This window comes from Anser anser, assembly GCF_964211835.1.
Source record: "Anser anser genome assembly, chromosome: 15".
Taxonomy (NCBI): Eukaryota; Metazoa; Chordata; class Aves; order Anseriformes; family Anatidae; genus Anser; species Anser anser.
In genome coordinates this window covers 2,624,583-2,651,653 of record NC_139736.1, presented here as the reverse complement: position 1 = coordinate 2,651,653, position 27,071 = coordinate 2,624,583, and the positions used below count along the sequence as shown (strand labels likewise).

The following is a 27,071-nucleotide window of genomic DNA, read 5'->3' as shown; positions in this document are numbered from 1 at the left end:
AGCTGCAGAGTTTGTAGCAGGTTTCTGTGCAATCCTGGGTCCCTCCAATACCTCCCACAGGTTACCAGGCCCAGTCCTGGAATCAGGACGTCCCCTCTGACTTGTGCTATATGGGACAATTCCTTCTGGCCTTCAAAATTAGAGAGTTTTTTTCAAAAGCATCTAATCTTCTTGGAAGCACACTCTGAGATGCTTTAAAGGGGCTTTTAAAGGGGCTGGATATTTTTAGATTGGGTATTCAGCATGACAGCTCTTCAAATGCAGCAAGTGATGTTTAGTTGGCTGGCCAAATTTAAAAAAAAAAAAGCAACACCAACAAAATTCAAACCCTATCATTTAGAATGAAATATTTTCAGAGATCTAAAACAAACCCAATTCAAGTCTAGTGACAAAGCATCATCTTGAAGCAGTGGAAATGAAAAGCTCTTCTCCCTTTTTCCCTCCAGCCAAAACTTCTTGCCAAATTCAGCACAGATAAGCATTGTTGACACACATCTCCAGTTTAAAGAATGAACCGTTTGACCTAGAAAAGTCCCTTTTTAGCCAAAAAAATTATCTTGTCAACGAACTCTGAAAACAAGGGCACCCAAAGTGACAGCTGCTTCTGAAAAGCACGGTCCACAAAACTACGTGTTGCACGCACAGATACAACTGCAGTTGGAAGCCTCGGGCTTTTTCTTCTTCCTTCTGTTTCAGTGTGCCTTTTTGACTGTTCCCCATCATAATTAAAACTGCTGAAAGCAGAAGAACAGAGGTTGCAGCAGACAGGCAAGGAAGCAATATCAGTGGCATCTCAGGCACAACAGACTATTGAGGGCTTCGTGTAACCGTTCCTGAGCTGTCATTTTGTAAGGAAATTGGTTGATGTATTCCAACATGTAACCCAGCATCAAAACGAGAGAAACAGGCTCAAAAAAAAAAACCAAAACAGTCCTAATTAACACTTTTAAGCAAAAACCCAGCTAACAGGAATATGTGCAAGTGGGAACCAAGAGGAATTACCCTGTCGGTAAGTGCCTGGGTGGAGGTTTGTGCTTACTGTAAGGGAAAGCAGCGTTAAAGCTTTGGGTCTCGTCTCATTGAACGAGATCTTTTCTTGATTGAGTGACATTAGAATGGATGAGGAACTCCAGCCTCATTCTTGCATTTGGCTGTAGCAGAAGTGCATTGAAACGCCTGTCATTTTTCCTTTCATTTGAATGGAAGATGTGGTTCCCATTATAGATCTGGCTGAACAACTTCCAGGCAAGGGAAAAATCCTCAGGGAAGGCTTTCAATCACGATGAACAGAGGCTGAAACAACGTGAAGTGGGCAATGGCTGTGGAACAGATCGGGGCACTGAACGATGGCTTACAGAGAAATGGGACAAATGAACCTTTCCCCCTTCCAAACCTGAAATTCATCCCAGGGTGTGAACCTCCTGGGCCGACACATCCGCAGGCACCGCGAGCAAGGGTACGCATCTTGGCGGAAGCAGAATCAGCAACACGGAGACCAAGCAAGCTCACCAGCATGCAGCGCAGGGTCAAAATGCCTAAATCCTTGATTAGATGCAGAGAGCTCACGCAAGGTCCCAGGAGCTTTTTTGACATGCTGGAGCACAGGAAAGGGAACCTCACGTCCAAACAAAAGGGCCACTCCAGCAGGTGGCCTGCAGCGTTTGGCTGTCACTGCCAGCTGTCCTACCTGCTCAGGCAGCCTGCTGCTAGCCGAGGAGTAAAGTATCTGAAGGACAAATGAAGGGGGAAATGGGTGGCATCAATTCCCATTTCCCATCCCAAACTTGTTTTCTTCCTGAGCAAGTCACCGCACCTTCATGGCTGTGACATGCTCCTAGCTTCTGTGAAACCAGGTGCAATGAAAAGTTCTCCATCTAAGCACACAATCAAGATAACAGCTCAAACTCCCGTTGCAGCTGACAATTCCTATAATGCTGCTATATTTCCAGACATCTTTGGGAAGGTGATTCAGCTTTTCCTTTCCTGGGCATTCTCATCATGCTGTGTGCCTGCTGGGCTGTCTTCAGCTCTCATGAACACAACCAGTTTTGTTTTTTTTTTTTCCCTTCCCTCTGACAGCAGCAAGGGGGCTGCTGAATGCAAACCAGTCTCCTCTGAGAATTCCCTCGCTAGGGCCTTCTGATGATGGGCCAGAGATGTGTTACGTGTTTGACTTGATTAACTTGTTAACGGAGATGTCTTCTTACAGCAAAACCTTGTAGAAGCAATATGCACTCAGAATAACAAAGCCAGAAGCAGAGTTATGAATCCGAGAGCTGCATCCAGGTACTAATTTCAGGATAGACTTTCATTGGAAGCCCCTTAGAAAATGCAGCTCTTCATATGCTGCATTTGAGAAATCGAAGGCCACGGAAAGGGTAAATCAGCCATCACCAGCATTGTCTTAGCCCCTCCTAACTGTCAGACAAACCTGTCTTGTGTTGGACAGACATTTCCTTAAAGTCCATAAACATCTGCTCTCAAATTTCAGTCCTTCCATCCGCATCCTAAAAGGAGGCCTAGAGGAACAGTTTGTTCCCTTGGTCTCTTCTTGGTTCCACCTAGCTGACAGTTATTGTTCCCTGAGCTTTGCCTAGCTGGTTTCACCAAGAGCCCTGCTGCCCGATGCAAAGACTGCTGTAAGTATTACCCTTCCGCAAGTCAAACCTGCAATGGTCTAAACAACGGTTCTGTGATGTGCAAAATAGCCTAGGTCACCTTCCTTCCTCCCAAACTGTGCTTCTGAGAAACCACCCAAAGCCCTTGTGTTGTAACAGGGTTTCTGCACTCAAGACTGGCCACACCAGGACTGGTGGTTGGGAAAGTGGCAGTGTTTTGGTTGTTCCACCGAAACTGTCAGTAATTCAAATTAAATTGGACTTTGGTTAGGTGGGTAATTCATCATCTGCAGTGTGACAATACCTGTAATTACTGCTCTTATTGTTACGGCTGAAATTTGTGAGCAATAAAGGGATCTTAATATCATGCCAAACCTCACAGTTAATTTAGGTTCTATCTCCTTTCATTTATTCTGTAATAAGCTAATTAGTTCACATAATTTGCCATTGAACATGCCTTTGTAACAAATATATACATGAATTAGCCTATTACACAACAAATGAAGGGAATCAAAACATGAATAATTTTCAGGATTACATAAGAAATTATACTTCCTCTAGCCTCCTATATTGGCATACCATACACAAGGATATTTAGAAGGAGAGGCATTCAGACTTCCCTGTCAGTCTGCTTTTGGGTTTGTTTGTTTGCAGGCTGCACACTGTAAGACTGCCCTTGAAAACTCTTGGGCACAACTTGCACTCACCATACTTGGAAGATTCCTTCCCAATCTCACCTGTGGGGCTCATTTCACCAATCTGCCTTCTGACAGCTCTTAAACCACGCTAGATTTCAAACTCATTTGGGATAAATCATGAGGGATGCTTTATCCAGCTGCGTCCATAACTGCCATTATGCAAAGGGAAGGCTCGCCAGACCTTGAGGTTCAGTGCTCCGTTACAGCCCTTGCAAAGTACCACATATCCATTAGTCCCCAGAAGGGATCAGGACAATTGGATCCGTCTCATCCAGAACACAGCAGAGTGCTTTCTGCCCAGTAATTCAATACCAATTCACAGGGAAGCTCCCAGGCTACTAAAGCCATCAGTTCTACTTTCTGCACCGCTTCCTTTGAGGCCTCATCTAACTGATGACCTGGTGCTACCCAGCTTCAAATATTAAATGTAATGAGAGCACAGCTCAACAGCTTTATTTGTTAAATGTCCTCTGCTTACAGCAATTGTTTTGATTTAGCATCCAACCTCTTGCAGTAATGATTTACTGTTTCCATACCAAAGTTAAGCAGCCACCTTACTCCCAACAGCTGCTTCTTTACCTGCAGTTACACTGCTTTCAGTTTCTATTCTAAAAACCTCAGTAAAGGAATAAAGATGTAAGAAGTCTATTTGTCTGGAAAAGGCTCTTTAGTGTTTGGATGGCCTAAGCAGCGTTATAACCATCTATAAAGCCTCCTGGCATCTGTTAATGTGATCTATGGATACAATACCCAACTTTGCCAGACCCTCTGCTCTTTCCAAAGAAATCAGCTGAAACCTCTGCTGTGGCCAGTGTGTTGTGGGTTAGACTTACACACTTTCAGGCCATGCGTGGTGAAGAAATTAAACACCAACACGAAATGAAAGCTTGCAGCCTGCAAATATGCTCTGGAGGTAAAAGGGAAGCAGAACCCCTGGAGAAGCACCTGTTCGTTTTCAAAGCACTGTCACAGGCACCCTGCAACACGCTGGCCTCTGCGCTTTCTCTGGAAGGAACATTGCTGCCCTGTGGTGGGAGCCAGGCAGGACCTCCTGGGCACATCCATCAAGCTCTGTTGAAGAACTGTGTGAAAAAGGAGAGTGCAGGTGCAGCCAGAGACCTACCCAACATTCTCACTTTCATTTCCCTCTTTCCTTTGTGCTACTCTCACTATCAGTCAGGTTCCTCTCTTGACATATTAGTTCCACAAGAGAACTAAAGCATTTTTAAAAACGTAACCTAGAAGAGGCTTGGGATCTGTCTGAACCCTTCTGGATTTGATTTTGAGCTTCTCACACCAGTAACAGCGCGATTCCAGGTATGCTACTGCTACAGCATGAGAGAGCAAACAAGATGCTCAGAGCAAACAAATTGCCCCCTTTACAGCTCTCAGATGAAAATTGTTATTACATTCATATTAAAGAAAGAATGAAATTCAGAAAAGAAATGTAGAGCTGTGAATGGGTAATTACTTGGCATTAACAAAACTAAAAGGAGATTGTTTCTCATTTAGGTCTAGATGTCACCTACACTTCAGGAAGACCAAATAGAACAGGGCATCTAGCTGAAAGCACAAACAAGTTTGTATTAAAAACAAAATGGAAATTAGAGACTGAAAACCACACATGGATCATTACAAATACACTAGCTCTAAGAGACCACAGCCTCAGGACTGTGTAGATGAACTATCTAGTGTTCCACAGTGACAAACACTTTGAAAATGCTTTGGATACTAGAGGTTTTCGGGTTTTTTTAATCACCTGTAACCTGTAAAGTCTCCACAGTCTGAGCTAGAAGCACTTTTGTCTCCAGTGAAAAGCTGTAAAGGAGTTGATCAAGAGAGGCTCAAACCCCACGTAAGCAGGCATCTCTTCACAGGTATTCTAGCCAGAACGGTCTGTTTGGGGTATTTATTCCTCCATGTGGCATATCACACTAACCAGTATAACCCTGTAATTCTTCATTCAAGCCCAAACCATACCATCAAGCTAGTTGCTGCATGTTAGAAGAATAATAATTCATGCTTCAGGACTTGGACAGTGCTCTCCACTTCCTGTACCACAGCAATAAATAAGTATCCCAGCTCTCAAAATGATTTCCTCCCTGGGATTAACCCAAGTCTGATTTTCAGTGACAGAACTTGCCATACTTTTGTCTGCCTTCAGCAGCATTTCCTCCCTCTTCTAAAACTCTGAAAAATGGCTATTCTTTTATTCTCTCCAAATGCTCTCTTGGAGCATTTGTGCTGGTTACTGTCCGATTCATTTACTTGATGCGTCTTTATTTGCAGTTTTGTGCAGGTGCAAGAAAATTCCTTTCTCCACTGATGCATTGATCAAAATCCTCCCAAGCAAGAGATGACAAAACAAAAAGAAATAGAAAACCTTTACAAGAAACATACCTGAAATATAGCTATCCAGGCATAGCCAATATTATCAAAATTGATAGCTCCATTGTGTGGGTTTACATCCCCTGCCATGCAGACGTTGTAATACTGGTTCCAGTTTATGCAGGCATTCCTGCTGCTCAAGTCAGGGTTGTATAAACTTGGGGTGTAGGAGTCCATGCTCAAGGTGCACTCCACCTTGTACTCCTTCCTGTTTGGGATGTTGGAGCACTTCTGCATGCCGTTTTCACGATGGGATGAGCAGATGAACGGATTCTCCTCCGCTTCGTCTGTCCGGTAGTACGGATGCAGGAAGGTGAGGTTGTACGTCCTGGAGGGGGAAGAAAGAAAGAGGGATGAGAACCAGTGCCACAGCCCTTGTGACATCAACAGCAAAAGGTACTGGTCCCTGTCCCTGCTTTAAGCGTTATTTCTCCTTTGCCCTGCTAAGTGGGCTGAATATGCACATAAAAAGGGGCAGACTGCATTGTGGCCATCTTAGAACTGAGGTGCTTTAGGTGGAGAGCAGGCTGAGTGGAAACAAAGAAAGCGATCTGAAGAAATCTGGAACCAAATTGGTAGAGTGTGTGTCTAGAGCTGAGTGTAGCATGGTGACAAAACTGGCCATGCCGCAGTCACAAAGAGGTCAAAACATATTAAATAGGAATTTCTGTGTTCAATGTATAAGAGTTTTGGCCTGGCCTGCTGCATTCACTGGTGGCTTTGCCGCTGCCTTCCACAGAAAGTAATACAGTGAGGGAAAAGGGAAGTGGCATCCCAAGGAGGGAAACCCAGTAACCTGGAAACACTGAGGAACATTTCCACACAAAGCGCTTGGAAAACGTCTTTGTTGCATTGCACAGACACCTGAACAGTTTGGACTTACACGCAGCTAACAACAGGATTAGCAACAAGAAATGAAACTTAGTGGGACACCTTCGGGAAAAAACACCTCTTTCCTGGAAGTCTCCACTTGCTTTCCTTTGTTCCCTTCAGAAAATTGGCAAACAATATCACTGGCACTGCCTCTTTCCATGGCCAAAAATAAGACCCTGAGTCAAGACTTGGTAGCAGGAGAACAAGGTCCCTGCAACTGCCCTGCTCTGAAAGCATTTCTCTTCCACCTGAAAATCCCAAAGCCCAGCAAGTTTGTCTCATTTTTGCCCCTTCGTACTGGGGACAGCAAGTCACAGCTGAGACACCAGCCCCAACCTTTGCCTACAACCCTTTCTGCTTACAGCACCCTGTAAGGCTCCGGGGATCTTTCAGTTAACGATCAGCCTGAGTTCTCCAAGCAAGCAAATGAGGCAAGACAGTTGGAAGTTGAAATGAGAGGGTAGAGGAAAACACTGTAAAAGCAGCCCAGATGCTTCCCAAAACTTGAGAGCTGTGACCCTCTGATGCTCAGAGCATGCTTCACACAAGTTGAAGGCAAAGCAGCTTTCCAAGAAATTTGCCCCTCGGCACGTCTCTGGGACGAGTGAGCTGAACTTTAACAAGGAGAGAGGCAGCCGCAGGCCATCTCAAATTCCTTCTGTTCTTGCATAAGAAAAGAAAGAGCCCACATTAATGGGAACTGTATGCTTACTGCAGATCTGATTTAATTGGCCTGGATAGAGTTTATGGCTCTGTTAGAGCTCCGATAAGCAAGTACTCTAATTGCAGCATGGCCGGGATGTGCCTTTTCCCAAGCCGTGCTCTGAGGCAGATCAAGCAAGCAGAGTCCTCATCCCCTTGCAGCCTTTGATCAGCATCCGTGGGGCCCACCAGCACTCGCTGCTGAAGCGCTGCTCAAAACATGAAGGTGCAAATTCCTAGAGCAGACTATCTGCTGTGCTCAGAGCTGCAGGGACCTAAGATGCTAAACAATCAGCCAGGAGATAAGGGAAAAGGCAACACAAATTAGAGGGCCAAGCAAGATGTGGTGGAAGATAAGCAGGTAATTCCTCAAGACAGGACAGATGCATTTTTATCTGTTTCTGAATGTTCCCAACTCCTGAATAAATTTGGCTCTAAGGATTGCCGAGCTGGTGTTATTCTATATGATTGTTTGAAACTGCTCCCCTAAACCCTTGAGTAACGCAGAAATCAATCATCACCTGCCTTTTAGGAGAGGTTAATTGGTGCAGGGCAGAACCAAGGGGAAAATGAACCCTGAACAACTTCCCTAGGGCATTTGGTTCTCCTCCATCCATGAATTACTGGAGATAGGTGTTGAGGATTCATCCAGCTACAGGAATAACCAAGAGGAGCACGCCAGAGGAATTGGGCATTTGCTGGTGACTGAACTTATTCACCAGTTATTCCCCTTCCCTCACGCAACATCCCCATTCCGCCCAGACACAACTGTAAAATCTTCCTCCCAGTTTCCAATGCCTTACATTCAAGGGAAGAAACACTTGAAAAACAGTCCTCCAGGACTGCCGAAAAGCCCTCTCCTTCTCCTCCCACAGACTGGCTTCGCTGGGAGGAAATTTCCACATAAAACGAGCTGAAGAAAAGGCTGAGCGCTGCTGTGCTAGCGCCGTGTTTGCCGGAAGATCAGATACTACAAGCAGCAGAGTTTGTCACACAGAGGGGGGCATTGTGGAGGCTTGCAAAGGATTACAAGGCACAGAGGCACAGGGATGCGCCTGGGAGTGCTACAGACTGTGGGCAAAGACAGCTGAGGGACTTGAGAGAAGAAACAGAGGGAGTAGGAGGAGAAACACGAGGAGCAACTTTTCCTGACTCACAAGCAGCACGCAGAGCCCCTGCAGCGCTGTTTTGGCCTCAGTGGGTATACAGAGGGTACAATCAGCTCGGATGCAAAGGGCTCCTGCACCTTCTGATGTGGTGGGGCTGCCACCACCCCTGGGACATCTCCGCTCGCGGCCACAGGGTCTGCCTGACCTGCTGCAGCTGTGCTCACTCAGGAGGGTGCTGAGAGCTCTCTGGGCTTTCGTGCAATGCGATTAGCCCAGGCAGGGCTGCCCCAGCCCCACCAGCCTCAGGAAAGACATCTTCTTCTGCTAACCCCAGGTTTGACAGGCCACAGGTACGTGTCCATCAGCCTCCTCTTCCCAAGAGGCTAAGCAGCGCGTGCTTGGCACCTCTGAAGCCTTTCCAACGGGACATCAGGTCAGGGCTTTCTGCACCCCGTGGTGGTGAGAGGGGCACAGCCCTGAGCCCAGGCACTATGCCGTGCACTGCCCGATTCAGCAGGGTTACGAGAAGCTTCCCCAGGGCTGATTCCACCACTCTTGAAACCAGGACCCAGTGGGTTGCAGGCAAAGCTACCCCATGAGTCCCTACCGCAATGGCAGGAGAGATGCCTCATGTGCTACCTCCTCGTCAAAGCACACGGACCTCCAGCTTGGGCAGGTCTCCACGGTTCTCATCCACTCCTGATGTGATACCTCATGTAAACCCACAGCTTTGGCTCCCGCTGGCGGCTCAACGCCCAGTCCGGTGCGCTTACAGCAGGGAGAGGCGCAGAGGGGGGCCTCACGGAGCATAACCTGCAACGCTGAAGCTACGCGTTGAACTCCTAGCCCTGCAACGAACCCACGTGCTCTCAGAACATCTCTTGCTCTTTCTTGCTCCCTCAAAGCAATGCTGGCCAAGGCTCTTCGATCTGGGTGTGCCACTCCAGGTGACACTCTTCCAAACTAGAACTAGAAAACTTGCTCCAGAGCCAGGTGAAGCTGTGGGACACCTCAAAAACTTATTTTCTTCGCTGCCCTGGAAGCAACATCCCAGAGCAACACCAGCAGCAGGCATTTCCTGATCACGGAAGGCTTTTGGCAGCGGGCAGGATGGGAAGGCTCAGCACACCGCAGCTCGTGGGCCAGTGTAATTAGGATTCTACCCAGAGCAAAGCTGGACTTGCAGAGGGAGACGGACCATCTGGAGGGATGATTGGGTAATTAGCGGCTATGGCTGCACAAGCTCCTTTCCCGGGAGCAGTTTCGCGTTCAGATGCAGACACGCGGCGTGTGCCAAGAACGCTGCCCATGGAAGAAGCGCTCAGACAGAAGGGCCGGTGCGTCAGCGTGATGCTCTGCTCCGAGCTCACACCCGAGCCCCCTGCAAGCAGCCTCACCCACCGCGGCACAATAACACGGCACCCAGCGCCACGCGGAGCCGCAGCTGCCTGCCCTCCCAGCTGCAGGACCGATATGCATTGGCCCACATTCATCATCGAGGTTTCAGCCCCCAGAGGTGATCTCCCATCACCTGATGTGCCCTCCCCAGCTGGGCAGGCTGGATGGGGACACAACGAGCTGCAGAGCAGCGTGCCAGCCAGTTCCGCGGGAGCCCGTGCACCCAGCTTGGTTGGAGGCGGGGAACACAGCCAGGCTGGGGAGCTGCAGGACCAGTCCCCTCCGTGCCATGCCTCTATTCGCTACACACTGCAACTTGAAAGGCTTGTGATGAGCCACAGTCAGATTTCAGAGGCTATTGCCTGTGAGTCACAGTTTAGGAAGCCTTGGGCTGAAAGAGAAAAAACTGCCTGCAGACATGCTGCCTTGGGCTGTGATCTGAAGAGCTGCAGAGAGATCTGGGCACAGACCCTCTGGGGAAACGACACACTTTGGTGGCTGTGGGAAGAAAATAAAGCACAGCTTGATTGCAAAGGGTGGATGAAGCTCGATTTGGTTCTGCTGCTGAGGTTTTATCCTCCCTTCTCCCTGCCTTGCTCATTTCTGCAACTTCCCCCCAAATCATTCACAAACTAAGAGCCCTGCCCTTGACAAGTCAAAAGCAACTGCACTGGGGCCAGTTCCTGCCCAGCCCTTTTCAAGCCCTTCTCCCTTTTGTGTACCTGGGCATGGGATGCCACGAGCACCCGCCTGGCCAGGGTGGCAGGGACGGGACACACCACTGGGCAGCAAGCACTGCGAATTTAAAACCTTTTTCTGGTTCCTCTGAAGGCTGCGTTGGCAGAACCAGAGAGGGGAAGGAAGGAAGGAATGGCAGGAATGAGAAGCCAAGTGTTGCAGAAAAAGAAAATCCTCAATATCCACAAAATAAATGAATGCGCCCTGCCAAGACCACCTACCTCCTTGTGCACAAGAGGTCAGACTTCCCTGTTCCTTACCGACAGGCATAGTCCAAATAACTCATTAATGGTAATGAATCCACTAATCGTGAGACCCTTGTGCTCCAGGGAAAAGTCACGAGAAACTAAGCCCCAGAATGGATCTTGTTATCACATTAGAAAGGATTAACACCCCTCTCTCGGCCAGCTGCCCAGTGCACATCTTTCTCTGGGCTTGCAGCAGCTTTCCTATGCATTTCCCTCTTTCAGTTTCTGGGCAAGGAGCAGGAAAATCTGCTCTCTCCCATGCCAAGAGAGGCTGAACAATAATTCCCTGCCCCATCTGCCCCCAGGCTCAGCCTTCCCATGCAGGACAGCACCCACAAGGGCTGGAGCACAGCGCATGGTCTGAGCACAATCCTGCTTCAGCTTCCCGAGGAACAGAGGGGGAAAGGGAAAAGGCAGAGACTCAGCACCAAGCAGGATCGGTTCCCTCTGAGAGGAGGCTGTTCTCTGGAGGAAACCCTGCTGACAGCCCAACGTCGCAGCACAGAGTGATGCCAGGAGGAGCAATTAGGCAACACCCAGAAGTACCTTTCAAACTCTGAGCTGTCTGCCTTGGCCGAATGCGCCTTCAAGAAGCTCTCTAAAAGCCAAGGAGCCAAAGGCAGTACAATGCCAAGCAGGTAGAGTTAATTAAGACTGAAGTGCTCACATTATAACTGTCCTGCAGCATTAGACAAATACAAAGTGCTTCACAGCTCTCTCCCCTCTCCTGCTTCCAAACCGCTGAGTTCCCTGAAAGGCTCCATGGGGAGGAAAACGCTCCTCTGTATAACACCCCAGCCCCAGGAGCAGCAGCCCAGACGAGCTGGGGGTGACCCCGTTCCTTCATTTACCACAGCAGCAGCTCGTGCTGGCAGCAGGCAGCCAGAGGGGCTGCGTGGGGGAGACACACCGCAGATCTAACGCTCACCCTTCCTACATTAGCGTGCCGAGCCCTCCCCTCTCAGGCCAGACCAACCCAAAAAAGCCCCGTGTGAAATTAGTTCCTTTTCCAGTTCCTACTGTTGAGGACCTCCTGCACTTGCTCATAAAGCAGCAGAGGCCATCCCGATGCTGCCATTCCCCACTGCTGTGCAGTAACAAGGGAAACAGCCCGGCCACCAAGGTCCCCAGGGGACTGAAGAGGTCTCCGAGCCATGAGAGCCCTCCGTGGGACACAGCAGTGCCCCACTCCAGTTTACTGCTTGTCAGCTCACCAGAGTGCAACAGCACAGAAACTCTCTGCAGTTCCTTCAAAGTCACTGCTGAAAGAACCCGTAACAAAACCACCTCCTTCCAGCGGGACACTGCGTCAGAACAGCGCAATTTTCAAAGGGGGGGAAGGCAGATATTTCCAGCGCACCTCAAAGAAGTCCCCGGATTTCAATTTGAAGGTACCACGTTTAAAAATAGTTTCTTTACTTGAAGCAGCCGTCTTTCAAAAGGGATTTTAAAAGGGTTTCACAGGAAGAAGAATTATGGCAAAATCAAAGTCCCTCCTGCATCTGATGCCTGCTGTAAAGCCACGCGGCCCAGAAAGCTGCTGGCAGCAAGCGGGCAGAGAAGCATGCAGCAGACTAAAAACTGCATTTGAAGCACTGGTCTCTGAGCTCACATCTGCTTCACTCCCCAAAAGCTTTGGTGCTGTGACCCTTCCTTGCCTGGCACCTGCACCGTGTCCAGATGCTCTCCCTTGCTTTAAAGCAGTGCTGGTCTCATCTGGGAGGGGTTGAACCACCACCACGGTGAGCCCTGCCTATAAGCCAGGTCCTCCCCTTCTTAGGACTAAGGAAAACTGGACCAGGACCACCATCTGCTCAGCCCCCAGCCACGTGCGCAGGGCGCCTGTCCACCCTCCATCTCCTCACAGCCTGCTGAAGCACTGATGAACATTACTTTGGGCTGAGGACAACAGCGCTGGGATTTAGCAGGACTTGGCAGATGAGACTAGATGGCCAGAGTCTCATTCCTCCTTCCCCGCAGAGCTCTACTCTGTTTACTTCTATTGAAAACCAGAGCTTTACTTTAATCCTACAGCCCCTGCGTGAAGGTTTTGTTGTAGTTTTCATTCTCTGGCAGCTCTCCCTGGAAGGGGACGGTCGGTCAGGGCTCTCCAGCAGCGATGCCAAGCGCAGCAGCTCCGTGCAGGGATGGAGCAAGTGATGGATCCTCTGCAGCCCTGCCCCGGCCTCGACCTTGCCTGCAGCTCCACGCTGTCTTGTGAGCAGACAGCATCTCACTGCTGGGCAGGAGGAATTGCTCTTTTGGGGCCAGTGCTGTAACTTTTGCTGATGGGGTGTTAGAGGCTGCTGCAGGGGCGAACCAGTGAACCCTACCTCGATGCCTGGAATGGGGATTTCCTGCTGGGTTTCTCAAGTCTAAAGCTAACCCAGCGAAACACAGACCCAGACAGCAGCTTCGGCCTGGATGACAGCATCAGAGCACATTTTGGGTTTCTCTGATACCCCTGAAGGGCCCAGGAGCCAGCACAAAGACATGGTGAGGCAGGAAGGAGAACATCCCACAAACCTCCTGCCTCCTCAAACAGCTCCCGAGGCTTAGCACAGGGAGCCCGACTTCACTGCAGATGGGGCTGAGACCCTGATAAGAAGATCCTGCGACACCTTTGATGCTGATAATGGCCATTACATAACGGCCTGCTTTCCTCCCCGGCCGCTTAATATCTGTACTTAGCAAACAATCACTCCGTGGTTAATTTAAAAGCTCCATTTTGCAAGAAATCACACAGCATTTTAAAAGGCTGGTCAAAGAGCTCGGGCAAGTCCCTCTCATCTAAGGGCAGCTCCAAGGCTCTGCCCACACGGGGCCAGCCCCCCGATACAGCAACGTGACCATCCCTGCCCAGTTTTACGATGACAGCCCCCGGATTTCTGCAGGTGACAGAGGGTCCCAGCGACCAGCAGATCCCTGCCAAGGATGCAGGAGAGAGCTCGCCAGCTTGGAGCATGGAGATGTGGGAGGGGAGGCACACGCAGATGGCAGGCTCATTGATTTTTTGCCTTTCAGCATCGCTGATGGGATGAGTAAGTGTCATCAGGGATGGTCTGCAGCAGAGAGAGAGGCTCGGAGAGCTGAAAGCCACCGGACTAATCAGGGAGAGGCAGGAACAGGACCCGGGGTAGAGCTGAGGGATAATATCTGCTCATTTTCTAGACACAATACAAGCACTAGGCAGCAGATGATTACAAACAGACGTAATTACAGGTTCTCTCTTCTCCTACTGAACTAGAGCTACCCTGATTAGCTGGTCTCCGGCACTTCCTCACCTCTGAGCCGCTGACATCTTCAGCAGCCTCCGACAAGAGACCTTCTGGAAGGATTTTCTCAGGCCCACCTCCTTGCCTGCAGGAGCTTGCAGGGACGCTGGCAAGCCGCACTTGGCTTTGACGTTGGTTGCGCTGATGTTTTTTATGATGATGGATTTTAAGTTGTGGCCATACAAGGCACTGCTGAAGGGGCACTCCAGGAGCCAAGGGTCATCCTGTGCCAGCTCAAGCCCTAGCAAGCGCTGAACCAGGCCCAGAACCCATCCAGGGAGCCCAGGCAGGAGACAAAGGGGCCAGGGACAGAAACAGGCCCACCTACAGCACTGCTCAAACCAGAGCCAAGCCCCCCAGGCTGACCTAAATAGAGCTCGTGGGCCATGGCCAGGGTGGGGAGGGGGTCTCAGGCGAGGGTCATTAAGGCAATTAAGGCCTATTAGCACCCTCAGCACCTGGCAGGGGTGTTGGTCCATGCAGTTGCCGAGCTTGGAAGAACCAAAACTGAGGTGTCCATCAAGGAGAAGAGGCGGCTGAGTGTCCTGCACATCTCCGGTGCCTGCTCAGACAGAGCGGTGTACTAATGCCCTTCCATGTCATGCTTCTTACTGCTCCTACAGTGGCACATTGGGGTGTTTCAGCAGCGCCTCTGTCACTGCCTGTTCCAGTGGGCAGAGCACCGAATTAACCCCGTGCCCGCAGGTGCAGTGCGCTGGGCGACCTCCCAGACCCACGCAGCTTTGGGAAGTGGCCATTTTCAGAGCTTTAGTTTGTTCCAAATCCTCAAATTCCCAGAGTCAGGGATCTCAGCTTCCTTGGTCAGAGATAAACCAAACCACTAACGTCCTTGTCCTTTGGGAAAAACACGAGAAAGCCACTGCAAACCCTCAGGAACCTGCCAACAAGAAGCACCTGAGCTCTGAGTCCCAAAACCTCGAGAACCGGGGGCAGGACCGCGGTGCCTGAGCGCTGCAGGTCCCGCTGGCTGGGGAATGGGAGCTAGAGGTGATGGGGGACAGCTCTGAGCATCCCATGAGTGACAAAACCCGCACCACCAGGGCTCATCCACCAGGGCAGAGGGAGAAAGGATGACAAGGAGGGGGCTTTTGTGTACTCACGTTGCCAAATTCCTGTCTAGGAAACACCTGTTTCTCAGCAGCCCTGCCCAGAGCTGCACACCGACGATCCCAAAGATGAAGAAGACGAAGAAGCACAAGAGGAGGACGTTGCCTAACATAGGCAGAGTATCTAACAGCAGGGTGACCAGTATTCGCATACCTGTGGGGAGAAGGAGAAGACAGGTTAGAGGAGCCCTTCGATGGGGCCAGCGCGAGTATCACACGTTCCCATGTGCTGCCAGGCTCCACCCTGCAGCCAGGGCATCTCGGGCAGAGGATCTTGGACGTATAAATCAAATCCTTGTGAACTTTTCTTTCAAAACAGCAGGCTCCTGTCCCTTTCGAGAGGCTACCACATGCTGGCAGAGCGAGGCCAGAGGCACAGCCACGGCTCCTGAGCCCCCACACGCTGATGACACGTCCATTATGGTGTCTAGCTTTGAATTCTATATTTCCCCCTAAATCTTAAGGCTGAGAAGGAAGGTAAAGAGTACAGAGCAAGGGGACAAATGGCCAACGTAGCACAGCTCCAAAGGGAGGGCCTAGGGGTGGGCTTTTCAGATGTTCTCAGCGACACGGCGCTCCGCAGCACGCAGACACGGGCAGAGCTGCAAGACAGCCGCTCGCGCAGAAACGCCCCCGCAAACCATCAGCCTCTTGAGGAATTGTCAAAATATATATTTATAAACATATTGAACGCCTCACATGAATCACACAAATTGTTCCCCTAAACAATGCGGAGCCTCGTGTAGGATGATAACCGCGGTTACTCTCCGCGGGTGACTCTGCTTCCACCACCGGCAGCTGAGAGCAGCTCACGCTCCAAGCAGTGGGGACAGGGAAAATTTGGACTTTTTTTTGATGCAAGAAGCGGGATACAAATGTTTGTTCCCCTAGGAAGTGCTCTCGGCTCTGCTCCCTTCTACTGCCCAGTGCTGTTGGGACCTGCCTGGACGGTCCCAGACCACTGCAAGGCTCCCTGTGAACCGGCAGGCAAAGTGGGGGCTGCCCCAACTCCTTTGCTGCCAGGGACACGCTGACTTCTGTGCAAGGGCTCCCTAAATAAGAAGATGGAGCACTGAGAGAAGCTTGCAGGGCCCCCGTTAACCTTTGTGCCCCCATCCAGCACGCTCCTGGTGCTCCCTGCGGACTGGGTGGGGAGGCAGGGACTAGGCAGAGCACCTCAGGGCACCTTCAAGGAGAAAGCAGGAATAAAAAGGGAACAACGACTCGCTGCTCAGCCGTTCAACAGAGGTTAAATGAATCTCTGAGACAAAGACGACCGGCCATCATTCCGACAGCTGATAATTGATGAGAGGAGAAATAATGAAAAGAGCAACTGATAAAGGCAAATGCTAAATTACAGAAAGGAATAAAATGAAAAACCGAGCCTGGGGAGCGCGGTGCTCTGCAGAGAGCAGGGCTCAAGTTTATGGCATGATGGCAGTCGATGCTTCTGCTGGGTAAGACTGGTGACCCTGCTGCCTTCGGAGGCATTTTGTCCCGCTCAGAAGCTGTTCAGCAAACTCCTTTCCCTGCCTGCCTGGGGCTGTTTCCCTCTATTTCCCCTAGCAGGATGCTGCTCTCCACCAGCCGCCACAGCTAGGGAGCATCATTCCCACCGCCACGTCCCTCTCTTGCCCCCACCAATTTCCAGGGGGTCTTTGCACCCAGCCAGCCCCGGGTGCTGGGAGGAGCAGGGGCTCCAGGAACATGGTGCCTCCTTTCCCCAGTGCCTCCGAGGCCACGGGCAGGCAGCGCTGGCAGCAGCTGCAGCCCCACGCCGCGCCGCCCCCCTCCTCGCGTGGCTCTGCCAGCGGAAACGCGGAGCAGCCAAGCGGGGCCGGAGCCGGCGTTACCTTGTCAGCACGGCACGAGTCTTTAAAGCACCTCTGCCAAGAAGTCTGCGCTAATAAATAATTAGGTGTGACTAATGACCTCTGCATCCCGGGGCAACAGCCTTTCAAGGTCTCCGTGCCCAGCTGCGCCTTGGCTCCGGTGCGGCTCCCTGCTGCTGGCGCCGGCAGCGGATGCCTCTGCCGAGGAGCCGCGGTCCCGGCTGCCAGCCTCGTGCCAGCCCTGCCAGCTCCAACCCAGTGCTGCTGGCACCCCGCGGGGAAGGGACCCGGCTCACGTCCCTGCCGTCCCCATGACTGCAACGCCGGTGCCGGCCATGGGGACAAGGCAACAGCGGTGCCAGAGGCATAAACCCCCGCAAGGAGCACACATCACAAAGCACTGCCCCTCAGACCTCCCGGCAAATCTGTCTTTAGACAAGCAGAAAGGACTCGATTCCCACTGGAAAGAGGATGATGGACTTTTCTTCTTCTTCTTTTCTTCCTTTTTTTCCCCACTCGCCAATATCCTCACCCACTTTTTCCCAAAAATGGTTAAAATTCATCTTCCCGTGCCAGACAACTTTTTTCCGCTCAGCTACTTGTGGTATTTCGGGTTGTTTAGTGGCACCATCCTCGGGATTGAATCCATCTGTTCGCTATCCGCTCAGGGTGCTCGAGGCTCTCAGCAGAATGTCAAGTGTGCCATGGGAAAAGTTCGTGAGCACCGGTTGGGCTGAAATGAGGATCGGGATTTCTTTTTGTTCCCATTCCATGTGATGCCCGGTTTAAACCACAGAGTAGAAAAATAAAAATAAAACAGTGAAATGGGCTTGAAAAAACACTGACCACTACTAAAAAAAACCCAAACTACAGCCCCAGCCAAATGTATAAAATGCAGAAATTATATTTTTCCAGTTATTTCCAAGGAATAATTTCTAATAGAGATGATGTTTTTATTGGCCGGGGTTCTCCTTTCTTTTCTTAACAAATAAAAAAAAAACGAAATAGTCTTGCGGGTGAATTTATTATGCCTGGAAGCACAGCACTAACAGCACTGGCTGGAACCCAGGAAAGTGCCCAGGCATCACGGGGATAAATCGCTGGGCAATTTCTCATGGATTTCTCATGGGTCCCTGCTTCCCCGTGCCTGCAACTGGATGCCAGGCTCGTCTCCGCTGACCCAGCCCTAATTCATATATGCTCGATGTCGTCCTGTGGCTGCCACCAAGCTGAAAATCCCGCTCCAGCCAGCGGCATCCCAGCACTGGGGATGTGGGGATGGTGCTGAGCAGGAGCTGAGGCTGCGCCGCGGGCCGGGACGCGGGGGATGTCCCAGGTAATCCCCTGCTAAGCTGCAGCATCCCCACGGATGAAAGACCGGAGATGTAACTTATCGCTGGGAACTCCAAAAATACAACAAAATAGAGGGTTATCGCTATCCATTCTCTGCAGACCCTGGATTATGTCAGGCATCGGTCTGAAACAGTGAAAGTACCGAAGTGAAAAGCGGATGGAGTTGGCGTCTCATAAACAAGTAAAGTCTGTGATTATCTGCCCTCCAGGAACCGAGATATTTCCAAGAATACTAATCCCAGCCTGGCGCTTGTTCAGGACACCGGTAACGCTGCAGGACCAGCCTAGCTGCTCACCAAGCCCAGGGAATTCCAAAAATGGGTTTAGCTCTTCGGATTTAATCTCACATATAAGTAACAAAAAAACGAAGATTTTCTATCGCCTGTCTTCTGACAAAAAGAAAACAATCTAAGCGTCAAAAATGGCTTCTGCTTGCAGTCCAGCCGAGTTTTGTGTTGTGCTGTCGGGCTGCTCCGAAGCCCTGCGAACAAAACCTCATTGGGAAACCAAAGCTCCGGAGGGTTTCGAGGTCCTTTTTAGCTTCTCATTTCTTTTTGGCTTGTTTTTAACTCCTAATGACATCACTGCTGAATTTACAGATTAAATTTTTTTTTTTTTAAAAAAAAAGAAAAATCCCAGAGAATTTGAGCTCAGAGAGAAACTTCAAAGATTCCCATGCGTAAACATCCATCTGTTCCCTTGCATGTTCATCTGAAGTACTGGAACCGAAACCGATCTGGGGGAGTTTGTTTTGGTGTCTCTGGACGTGCCGACATAACGGGCAATTAATCTCAGCAGGATGTTCAGCGAGGACTGGTGGGGCTGTGTCATTTGAACATGCTCTTCAAAACTCCTAAAATGTACTTTTTTTTTTTGTTTTGTGAGGAACCTATACGATTTCTACGCAACGCTGCTGCATTTTGTATCGAGTGGATTTTGGTTAAAAAGTGATGAAAGAGCTATGAAATTAGTACCTTGCAAAGGTCGCTCAGCAGACGGCTGGTACTGGCAGGAAATTATTTCAACTTGTTGGTTCGTCTTTCAAATTGGATTTAGAAGACAAGCAGCTGAAGCCACTTGAAAATGGATTTAGGGGCCACTTGAACTTCCTATTGTGGATGAACCCAATTTTGTTCTACATGACGGCAAACCCTCTGCGGTATTTTACCAACAACAGAGACTGCTGTGCTTCTAATCCTGAACACAAAGAGACTGAAAGACCTTAAATAGCTGAGAGGAAAAAATGAACCTATCCAGGGCAAGAAGATCTTCCTTAGAACTGATCTCTCCCCTTCCTTTATGGGAACTTTGTTATTTACTCGGCACTCGGAGCTAAGAGCTACTTGCCTGAGAGCTCACAAAAATGTTGGAAAACAGCCACGAAAACTTGGCCCCCCAGGTATACGCTCTACTCACCTGCCCTTTACTAGTAATAATAAATGATCTCTGACTTCCCGTCAAAAAATGAAAATCCATGAACTTGCTCCCAGCAGCAGGAGAAGGGGCTGTGGCAGGGCTTAGGGTGCTTGGAGCCAGCCGGAGGGGAGGTTTTGTCCCCCTGATTTTCCTGGGGTGACCCCAAAGCCGGCAGCACGGCACGGATGGAGGCGTTACTTACTTGGGACCCTGTTAATGGCTCGGAGCGGCCGGAGCACGCGGACGGTGCGGATCGCCGACAGGCTCACGTTGTGTCCGTCCAGGGAATACTCCATCATGCTGCGGGGAAAAAGGAGAGGCGTCAGGGCGCGGGGGGGCTCCGTGCCTGGGTGCTGGGGCTGCCTGGGGTCGGGGAGCAGCTCGCACTGAGCGATACGGGCCAGCAGGGGTATTTCAGCCTCTGGAAGACTGCAAATCCCCCCACAAGCAGCATTGGTGCAGGGACAGCTGGCGGGTGTGCTCCACGCACAACAGGGAGCTGCAAGGGGGGGGGCACAGAAATTGGGGCTCCCCAATAGCTGCTGAGGTCCCGCAGGCACACATCTCGCCCTCCCGTTAGCTTATTGTGCATCCGCAGCCTTCCCGGGGAGACGCTGCACAGCTCCACGGCAGTAAGATGCTTCTGCTCTTACACCCCCTGCTAGCACCCCGGCGCATCTTCACGCCAGCTTATCTATCCTCCTGTGACACAAGTGTGAATAACCAAGCCAACAAATGACATTAAAGTAGTGTGGTTTCCATTTTATTCTTAAGAATAGGGAACATTTTCTTTTTCATGCTCCGTCTCCGTTTCGCATAAACATTTCTCTCCCAGGCTGGGAAGGACGTTAAGTTTAGTCGGTTTTCTTGCTCTTTTATAGCAACGAGTGGCAAATGTGTGTAGTGTTGTTTTTTTAATGGGGTTATGGCTAGTTAGCATGGCTGTAATTACAATTTATGAGCTTGACTACAGGGAAGCACTTGTAAATATGTCACAGATCTCTCACCACGCCTGTTCAAATAACATAACAGCATCAAAAGCAACCCTGCAAGTAAGCTGTTGGATGCCATGGAGTAAGAGCTTTTCCTTATATAAATAAACAAACAGATATGGAAGGAGGAAGGCAAATAGGAGCAGAACTGCTCTCCCTGGGAGCTGCAGAAGCTTCAGTGGAGAGATTTTCAGAATAAGCATCCTCCAGCCAGGACGGACCAAAATTATTATGTGCCATGAAGCAAAACCAGCCAAATTTGCTGGATTTCAGGCAACAGTGAAGCAGGGAGGAGGTTGGTTTAGGGCCAGCCTTGCTCAGGCAATCATTGCTTGGGTGCCCATGTTCTGGGTGCCCTTGCACTTTGTATTTGGTGCCTTGCCCTGCTCTGCAAAGTTTACCTGGGAGTTTCCAGGTTCTCTGACATTTGCTTCTCTGTTGTCTTGGCCTGCATCTTCTTGGTGTAACCCCACCATATCCCTGGTATGGCACCCAGGTGACTGCCTCTTGAGCCTTGCCTTGTCTTGCTGAGACCCTGCTTATTTTGAGCTGATTTAGTGATAACCTCCCAGAGGTACTTTATTCTGAAGTAGCTAGCATGGCTTTATAAATAAAACCGACCTTAAAGCTTGTCCTGAGCCGAACACGGCAAACAGCTTTAAAACCCAGCACGGCACGAGAACAGGTTTTAAATCTGATGTGTGTTCATTACGCAGCCGGAGCAGAGCCGTGGGAAGCAGCATGGAGCTGCACAAAGGACCACCCGGCAGGAGAGCCATCAGAAACGCCCGTTCACACCTGCACCATGGGGCTGGGGCCAGCACCAGGTGCCTGCTCTAAGCAGCCCTTGCACCAATAGATGTGCCATTGTTTGGGGTCCCTGCAATGAACGGTGCCGAAGCCCGGGTGTGCAGGCTGGCAGGCAATTTACCGGGTGGCTGAGTAAGTGGATTTTAACTGACACAGTTTTTGAAGTACTAATAGTATGTGAAAGGAGCATGGGCTGCTCCAGTGGAAGCTGCTTTTGTGCTCCAGAGAGCCCACGCAGCCACGTGCATGTTGCAGGGCCAGCTCTTGGGGCCTCACTTGGAGTTTCAACAGGGCTGAAGAAAGATGAGTAGTCCAGGACGTGGCCTAGGAAACAGGCCTTCTGACCCTACGTTTTCAGACTTCCATGACACTCCATTTAGGATTTCAAAGCAAGTTGCCCACTGGTGCCTACAACACCCACCGAATCCAACGTGAACCATTTCATCGACTGTGGTGGGTTCCAGACTGGACCTGTTAAAAGCAGTGAAACCACCTGAAGCCTTCAGGAAAAAGTCAAACGGTTCCTTGGCACGGAGAAGCTTGGGGTCCTGTTCCTTTATCACTCTTTTAACCCAAGGACACCCTAAAAATCCCCAGTGGAAACCTGCCGGAGCAGGAAATTTGGGGTATGCGGGGACTGGAGGTTGGGGCAGGCTGGCACTTGGTAGGTGATGCCCCACAGCCTCTGTGCCGGAGGCACAGTGGAGGCACTGGAGGCTCACTGGAGGCACTGGAGGCACGAGCCTTTGTGATGTCTCCTGCCACGAACAGCTTCCATTCCTTCAGCTGTCAAGTTAAAGACGTCCGAAGCATATCACATGAGCCCGCAGCGTCTCCAGGGACAGGATGCACAAGAAACCTCTCTGCTTTCAGCTCTCGTGGACAACATTTCTGATGCCTGGGAAATGCTTTCAGCTTGGCTGCTGGACAGACTGAGAGGTTGTAAGCTGCATTCGGTCTGAAATTTTCCAGGGTACATTTCTCAGGCGAGCAGAACATGAAAGGGCTTTCAGTGCTGGAACAAACTTCAGACACAATCTGTTGCTAGAGGCAGAAGATGTGTTTATTTTGTAGTTTCCCTGCTTACCCTTCTTTCTCTTTGGTATACTTGCCAGTCAGCCAAATCAGCTTATTTAAGGAGACTGAATGGGACAAACAAAGCAGGCAGCACTGCGTATCACTTGTTTCCCTTCTTATCAGAAAAGCCTCATAATAACTGCATCACGTCCATCCACTCGCTGGGAAAAGAAGCTTGGTAATTCCGGCTGTGAGCTCCCTGCAAAAGCCACCTCCAGTTTTAGGAACAGGCACTGAGTTGAACGGTGGTGGTGGGCGAGGAGAAGACCCCCAGCCCCAGCCCATCGCACAGCTCCTCCCTGCCCTCCATCACCGGCCACAGTGTCACAGGAATGGCCCAAATAAACCCAAATGAGCTGGAGATGGCTGGGATCAGGCACAGAAGGCATCGTTCCACCTCTCCTCTTCAGCCTGAGTAACACCAGACAGGCAGCAGGGCTTCCCGTTGGGGTCTCGCGGTGTTTCTGCGGTTTTCCTCTTTCTCAAACATATGCCAGCCACGGAGGGTAGGGAAACGGCCTGGAAAGCTTCCAGGCTGACTCACCAGACACCTTCCCCCTCGCCCCAGGTCCTGTGCGAGCAGAGATCCCCGTGCCAAAACCTCGCTCTGAGGTGTGAGCAGAGGGCTCTGCCTTTCCTTCTGCCTGCACGTGCTCCTTTCTTCTCCTGCTCTGCTGCGATGATGTGTTTGATGATGCAGGATCCTCTGCTCGCCCACCAGGAGAGCCCATCCTGCAGGTGGGGACTGGCTAGGGACACCAGATTTCTGACCCCGCACTCTGCCTTAGCCACAGCCCCCCTCTTCTGCTACTTCTGGCTTAAATGCTGCCGCAGCAGCTTTGGAAAGAAAAAAGGAATTAACAACAACTTTTGTTGTTCTTGCTTTTCTTTCCTAGGCTGCAGCCACGCACCGGTTCAATGTAAGCTCTGCTCAGGGAAGTCATGTTTTATTCAAGGCAGTAGGGCCATTCCTAGTTGTACGCCAGACACATCACATGGAGCAAAACAAAACTCCATAAAAGACTGCACATTACTAACGCAAGGCTAAAAATGCCCCCGACATATTACAGGAATGTTCTAATTAACCCCAGGCTGGTCATTGTAAACCCAGGAATTCAGAAATAAGGCAGAGCTCTGTAATTAAAGCAGTCTATCCCTTCCTAGGGTACACTAAGCAGGTAAGAGAGCCTGGAGATTCTAAAACCCATTTATTTATAGAAGAAAGTTTTAGACTTGCCAAGTTTTCAGTACACTCGCTTATGGGTGTGAATGAGCTGATGTCAAAAGCAGCCAGATCCTCCTTGGGTGATTCCGCAAATAAATTATTTCTATTTATTAACACATCCTACACAAATAAGCAGCTGTGGGAGACGGTATTAAAATGTAAACCAACAGAAGTTTACAGGAGACGTGCATGTGCTTGTAATTTGGGAGGATCAGCAACAGCAGCTGCTGGTCAGCTTCTGGAGAGCTCCTTGCACTGGGATTTCAAGCTTCTGAACCCGATTTTTGGGCTGGATTCTCCCTGTTTGGCTAATTTCTGCCCCTCTGCCTCACTCTAAGGGTGCCACAGAGCAGGAGGGGGCTGAACCGCTGTGTGCCTCTCCCATCCCCTCACGAGAGGCAGCCTTAATGGTGGGCACTGGGACCTACTGGCCACTGCAAGGGCTAGGTCAGCACGCACTTGGTTTGACAGATGACGCTGGCCGAAGGATCACCGCTGGAAACTCAGCGGCTTTTGCCCTGACATTGACACCCCACTCCGTAACCCGGTGTGGTTGCCAGAGGCTGAACCAAATGAGACTTAGGAGACTTTGCCTTGGCTGCAGCTTGGCAGCTTTCACCAGACATCATGCAAACCAGCCAGGACAACCTCCAGATTTGGTTCTCCGGGGTTTTCTGGCTTTTACCACAAAGGGAAGTTTGTGAGGTTTTGTTACTGACCCCGCCATCACGATGAAGAAGTCCAGGCGATTCCACGTGTCTCCAAGGTAACACTTCTGCCCGAAGATCCCCAGAGCCACCATCTTGATGACCATCTCCACCGCAAAGAAAGCGAAAATGAAGTCGTCAAACGCCTGGAGACCAGTAAAAGATTATTACAGTCAGTTCTGCTGGGCTCTCTTATCAGAGAAGGGGAAAGCAGAGACACGAGCGTGAGACAGAGGCTGCAAGGCCAGGCAGTAGGACCAACGTGCCATCTGCTGAGCTCAGACATAAGCCCTGCAATACCTGAGGGGCGATGGCAAGCCCCGAGTGTAGCTCCTGGGTTGGTTCACTGCCTGGGAAGCATTAGCAGCTTCTGTTAATCTATTGACAAAGACAGGAGAACATCGCCATCATACAGGCTGGGCATTTTTCTTGGCATTCAGAGCTTCTGCGATTCAGCATCAGCTCGTGGTTGGGTTTGGGAGGTCTCAGCAACTTGCAGTGCAAGCTGAGTTTCCAGGCGGGGCAGCTCAGAACTCCTAGAAGGAATTTGTCCCATCTAACACAGGGGATGTGCTTCACCTGTGATGGTTTTCTGGACTCCAGAGGGGACCAGGCTCCTACCCAGGGACCCTGACACAGCTGGGAGTGACCATGGGCACCAGGCAGAGGCTGCAGCAGTGACCACGAAGGCACTTCTGCGGCACACAGGGAACGACTCTAGCTGATGGATTTGTCGACCTACCTATCCCTTGATAAACTACACTGAAGTTTTGCTCTATTATTTCAGTTCATTTAATAACTGGCATCCAAATGCCTGCACAAAGGAGTTCATGTTTGTTCTGCTCGTCCAGGTGGGATTCCCTTTGTCTGCACAGGCATTTTGCCAGGGATGTGCATCTTCCAAAGTCCCACGTGGGTAAATACAGGCAGACAAATGGCAGGCAGGAGGGTCTCCTGCTGCATGCGGTGTGACATGTCCTGCTGAAGGAGCTGGACAAGCCACCCCTGGGTGCTGCTTCACACCAACCCTCAGCCTGACCCTGAGATAAACCCTAAGGTGGATGTTTCCTGTGGCAACAGTTACCCAAAATTTATCTTACTCCATAACAAATGCCTAGTGGCTTCTCAATTCATCTGGTTTACTTGGCTCTGCAATTAACAGATCCTCTTTTAAGGCTGAAAGAGGGTTTGATGACAAACTCTGCTATTCCTGGCGGCAGCAGACAGCTCTGGACCAACCTCTGAAAGGGGCAGGAGGTGTTGCTTGGAAGGATCCCACGGGCCTCCCTGTACTGCTCAGACACCGAAAAGGAATTAAAGCAGCAGATACACGAGGGACTCGGATGCACCGGGAGCGTTACAGCACCGCGTGTCGGCAGTGCCAGCCTCGGCTGGTGGCACGAGCAGCTGCTTCCAAGCCTGCGAGCCGAGCTGCTGCGGGCAGCCCCGCGCCAAGGTGCAGCCCACGCAGCAGATGCTGCCGGGACGCGCTTCCAAAACCAACCCTGCGGGCATATGGCAGCGAGGGGACGGCCAGGACGCGGGGAGGGATGAAGCGAGAACCGAGATGCCCCACAGCAGCCTGGGCACGAGGGCCTGCAAGCTCAGATGGGTATGCATTTCCCAAAGGCCAGGTACCCTGGCACTTGGCAATGCTGTGCTCAAGCGGGTGGGCACAGGCCCATCCTGTGCTTTTTTCTTCATGAAGAAAGGACTGATGTGGCCAAGTCCCCGGTGCCACATCGCCCAGGCCGTGCTGCAGCGAGCCAAGAGGTGCCGGCAGCGATGTGGCTGGGGTGGGAACAGCAGCAAGGGGGTCCCCGCGGCGCCGGCCGTGCTGGAATGAGAGCTCAGCTTACCTCCAGGATGGTGCAGCGCTCCGACTGGCACTCCACATCCTCGCAGGGCTGGAACATGCCCAGGGTGACGCAGTTCAGGAGGATGACCAGCATGCTGACGTGCTCGAACCAGGTGAGAGGAGGGCGTTAAGGAGAGCACACGATGCTTCAGAGGGCAGCAGGAAGGGGGAAGTCGGGGCACCGCACGGTTTACATGTCAAAAACCTTTCACTTCTCACACAAGCTAAAAAGAAAACACTTCCAAACATCCCAGATTTGCTACAGTTTGAAGTTTTTGGCCATTGAGGAAGGGGCCTTGGAAAGGCATTCTTGTTGAGATGAAGGGACAAAGGATGTCTCTCATTTCCTCCACAGCAGCGGAGTCAGAGAAGCCCAGTGAGGCACCAGGCCACGTTTTCCGTCTGAAGCCCCCCCCATCCTCTTCGCTATTTCGTGCATGCCACAGGGCAGCAGAGAGCACAGCCCCCTCTGTCCTCCTCCCACAGCAAATTTTACCTCCAGATCTCAAATGGTTTTACCACTGAATCACCCAAAATGTCTGCTAGCATTACCTCTGTCATTGCCAAGCTAAAGAAAGCAAGGCAAAGAGAAATGAGTGAATTCGGGCACCAGCACCAGCAGAAAAC

General features: G+C 50.8%; 1 protein-coding gene across 5 annotated transcripts in view; it reads right to left on the bottom strand.

The window, feature by feature from the left end:
• Positions 1-27,071, bottom strand: part of CACNA1H (calcium voltage-gated channel subunit alpha1 H) — a 228,334-nt gene that overhangs the window by 95,628 nt on the left and 105,635 nt on the right. For 4 of the 5 annotated variants that reach the window (XM_083799401.1, XM_083799403.1, XM_083799402.1 and 1 more), the window contains exons 3-7: positions 26,446-26,558; positions 24,599-24,732; positions 19,978-20,075; positions 15,169-15,328; positions 5,717-6,032 (exon numbers count right to left, since the gene is read on the bottom strand). In XM_083799401.1, coding sequence (XP_083655527.1) covers positions 5,717-6,032; positions 15,169-15,328; positions 19,978-20,075; positions 24,599-24,732; positions 26,446-26,558 — 821 coding nt within the window. Of the gene's footprint in view, positions 1-5,716; positions 6,033-14,056; positions 15,089-15,168; positions 15,329-19,977; positions 20,076-24,598; positions 24,733-26,445; positions 26,559-27,071 lie in introns of those variants that run through there. The other variant, XM_083799405.1, reaches the window with a different exon arrangement.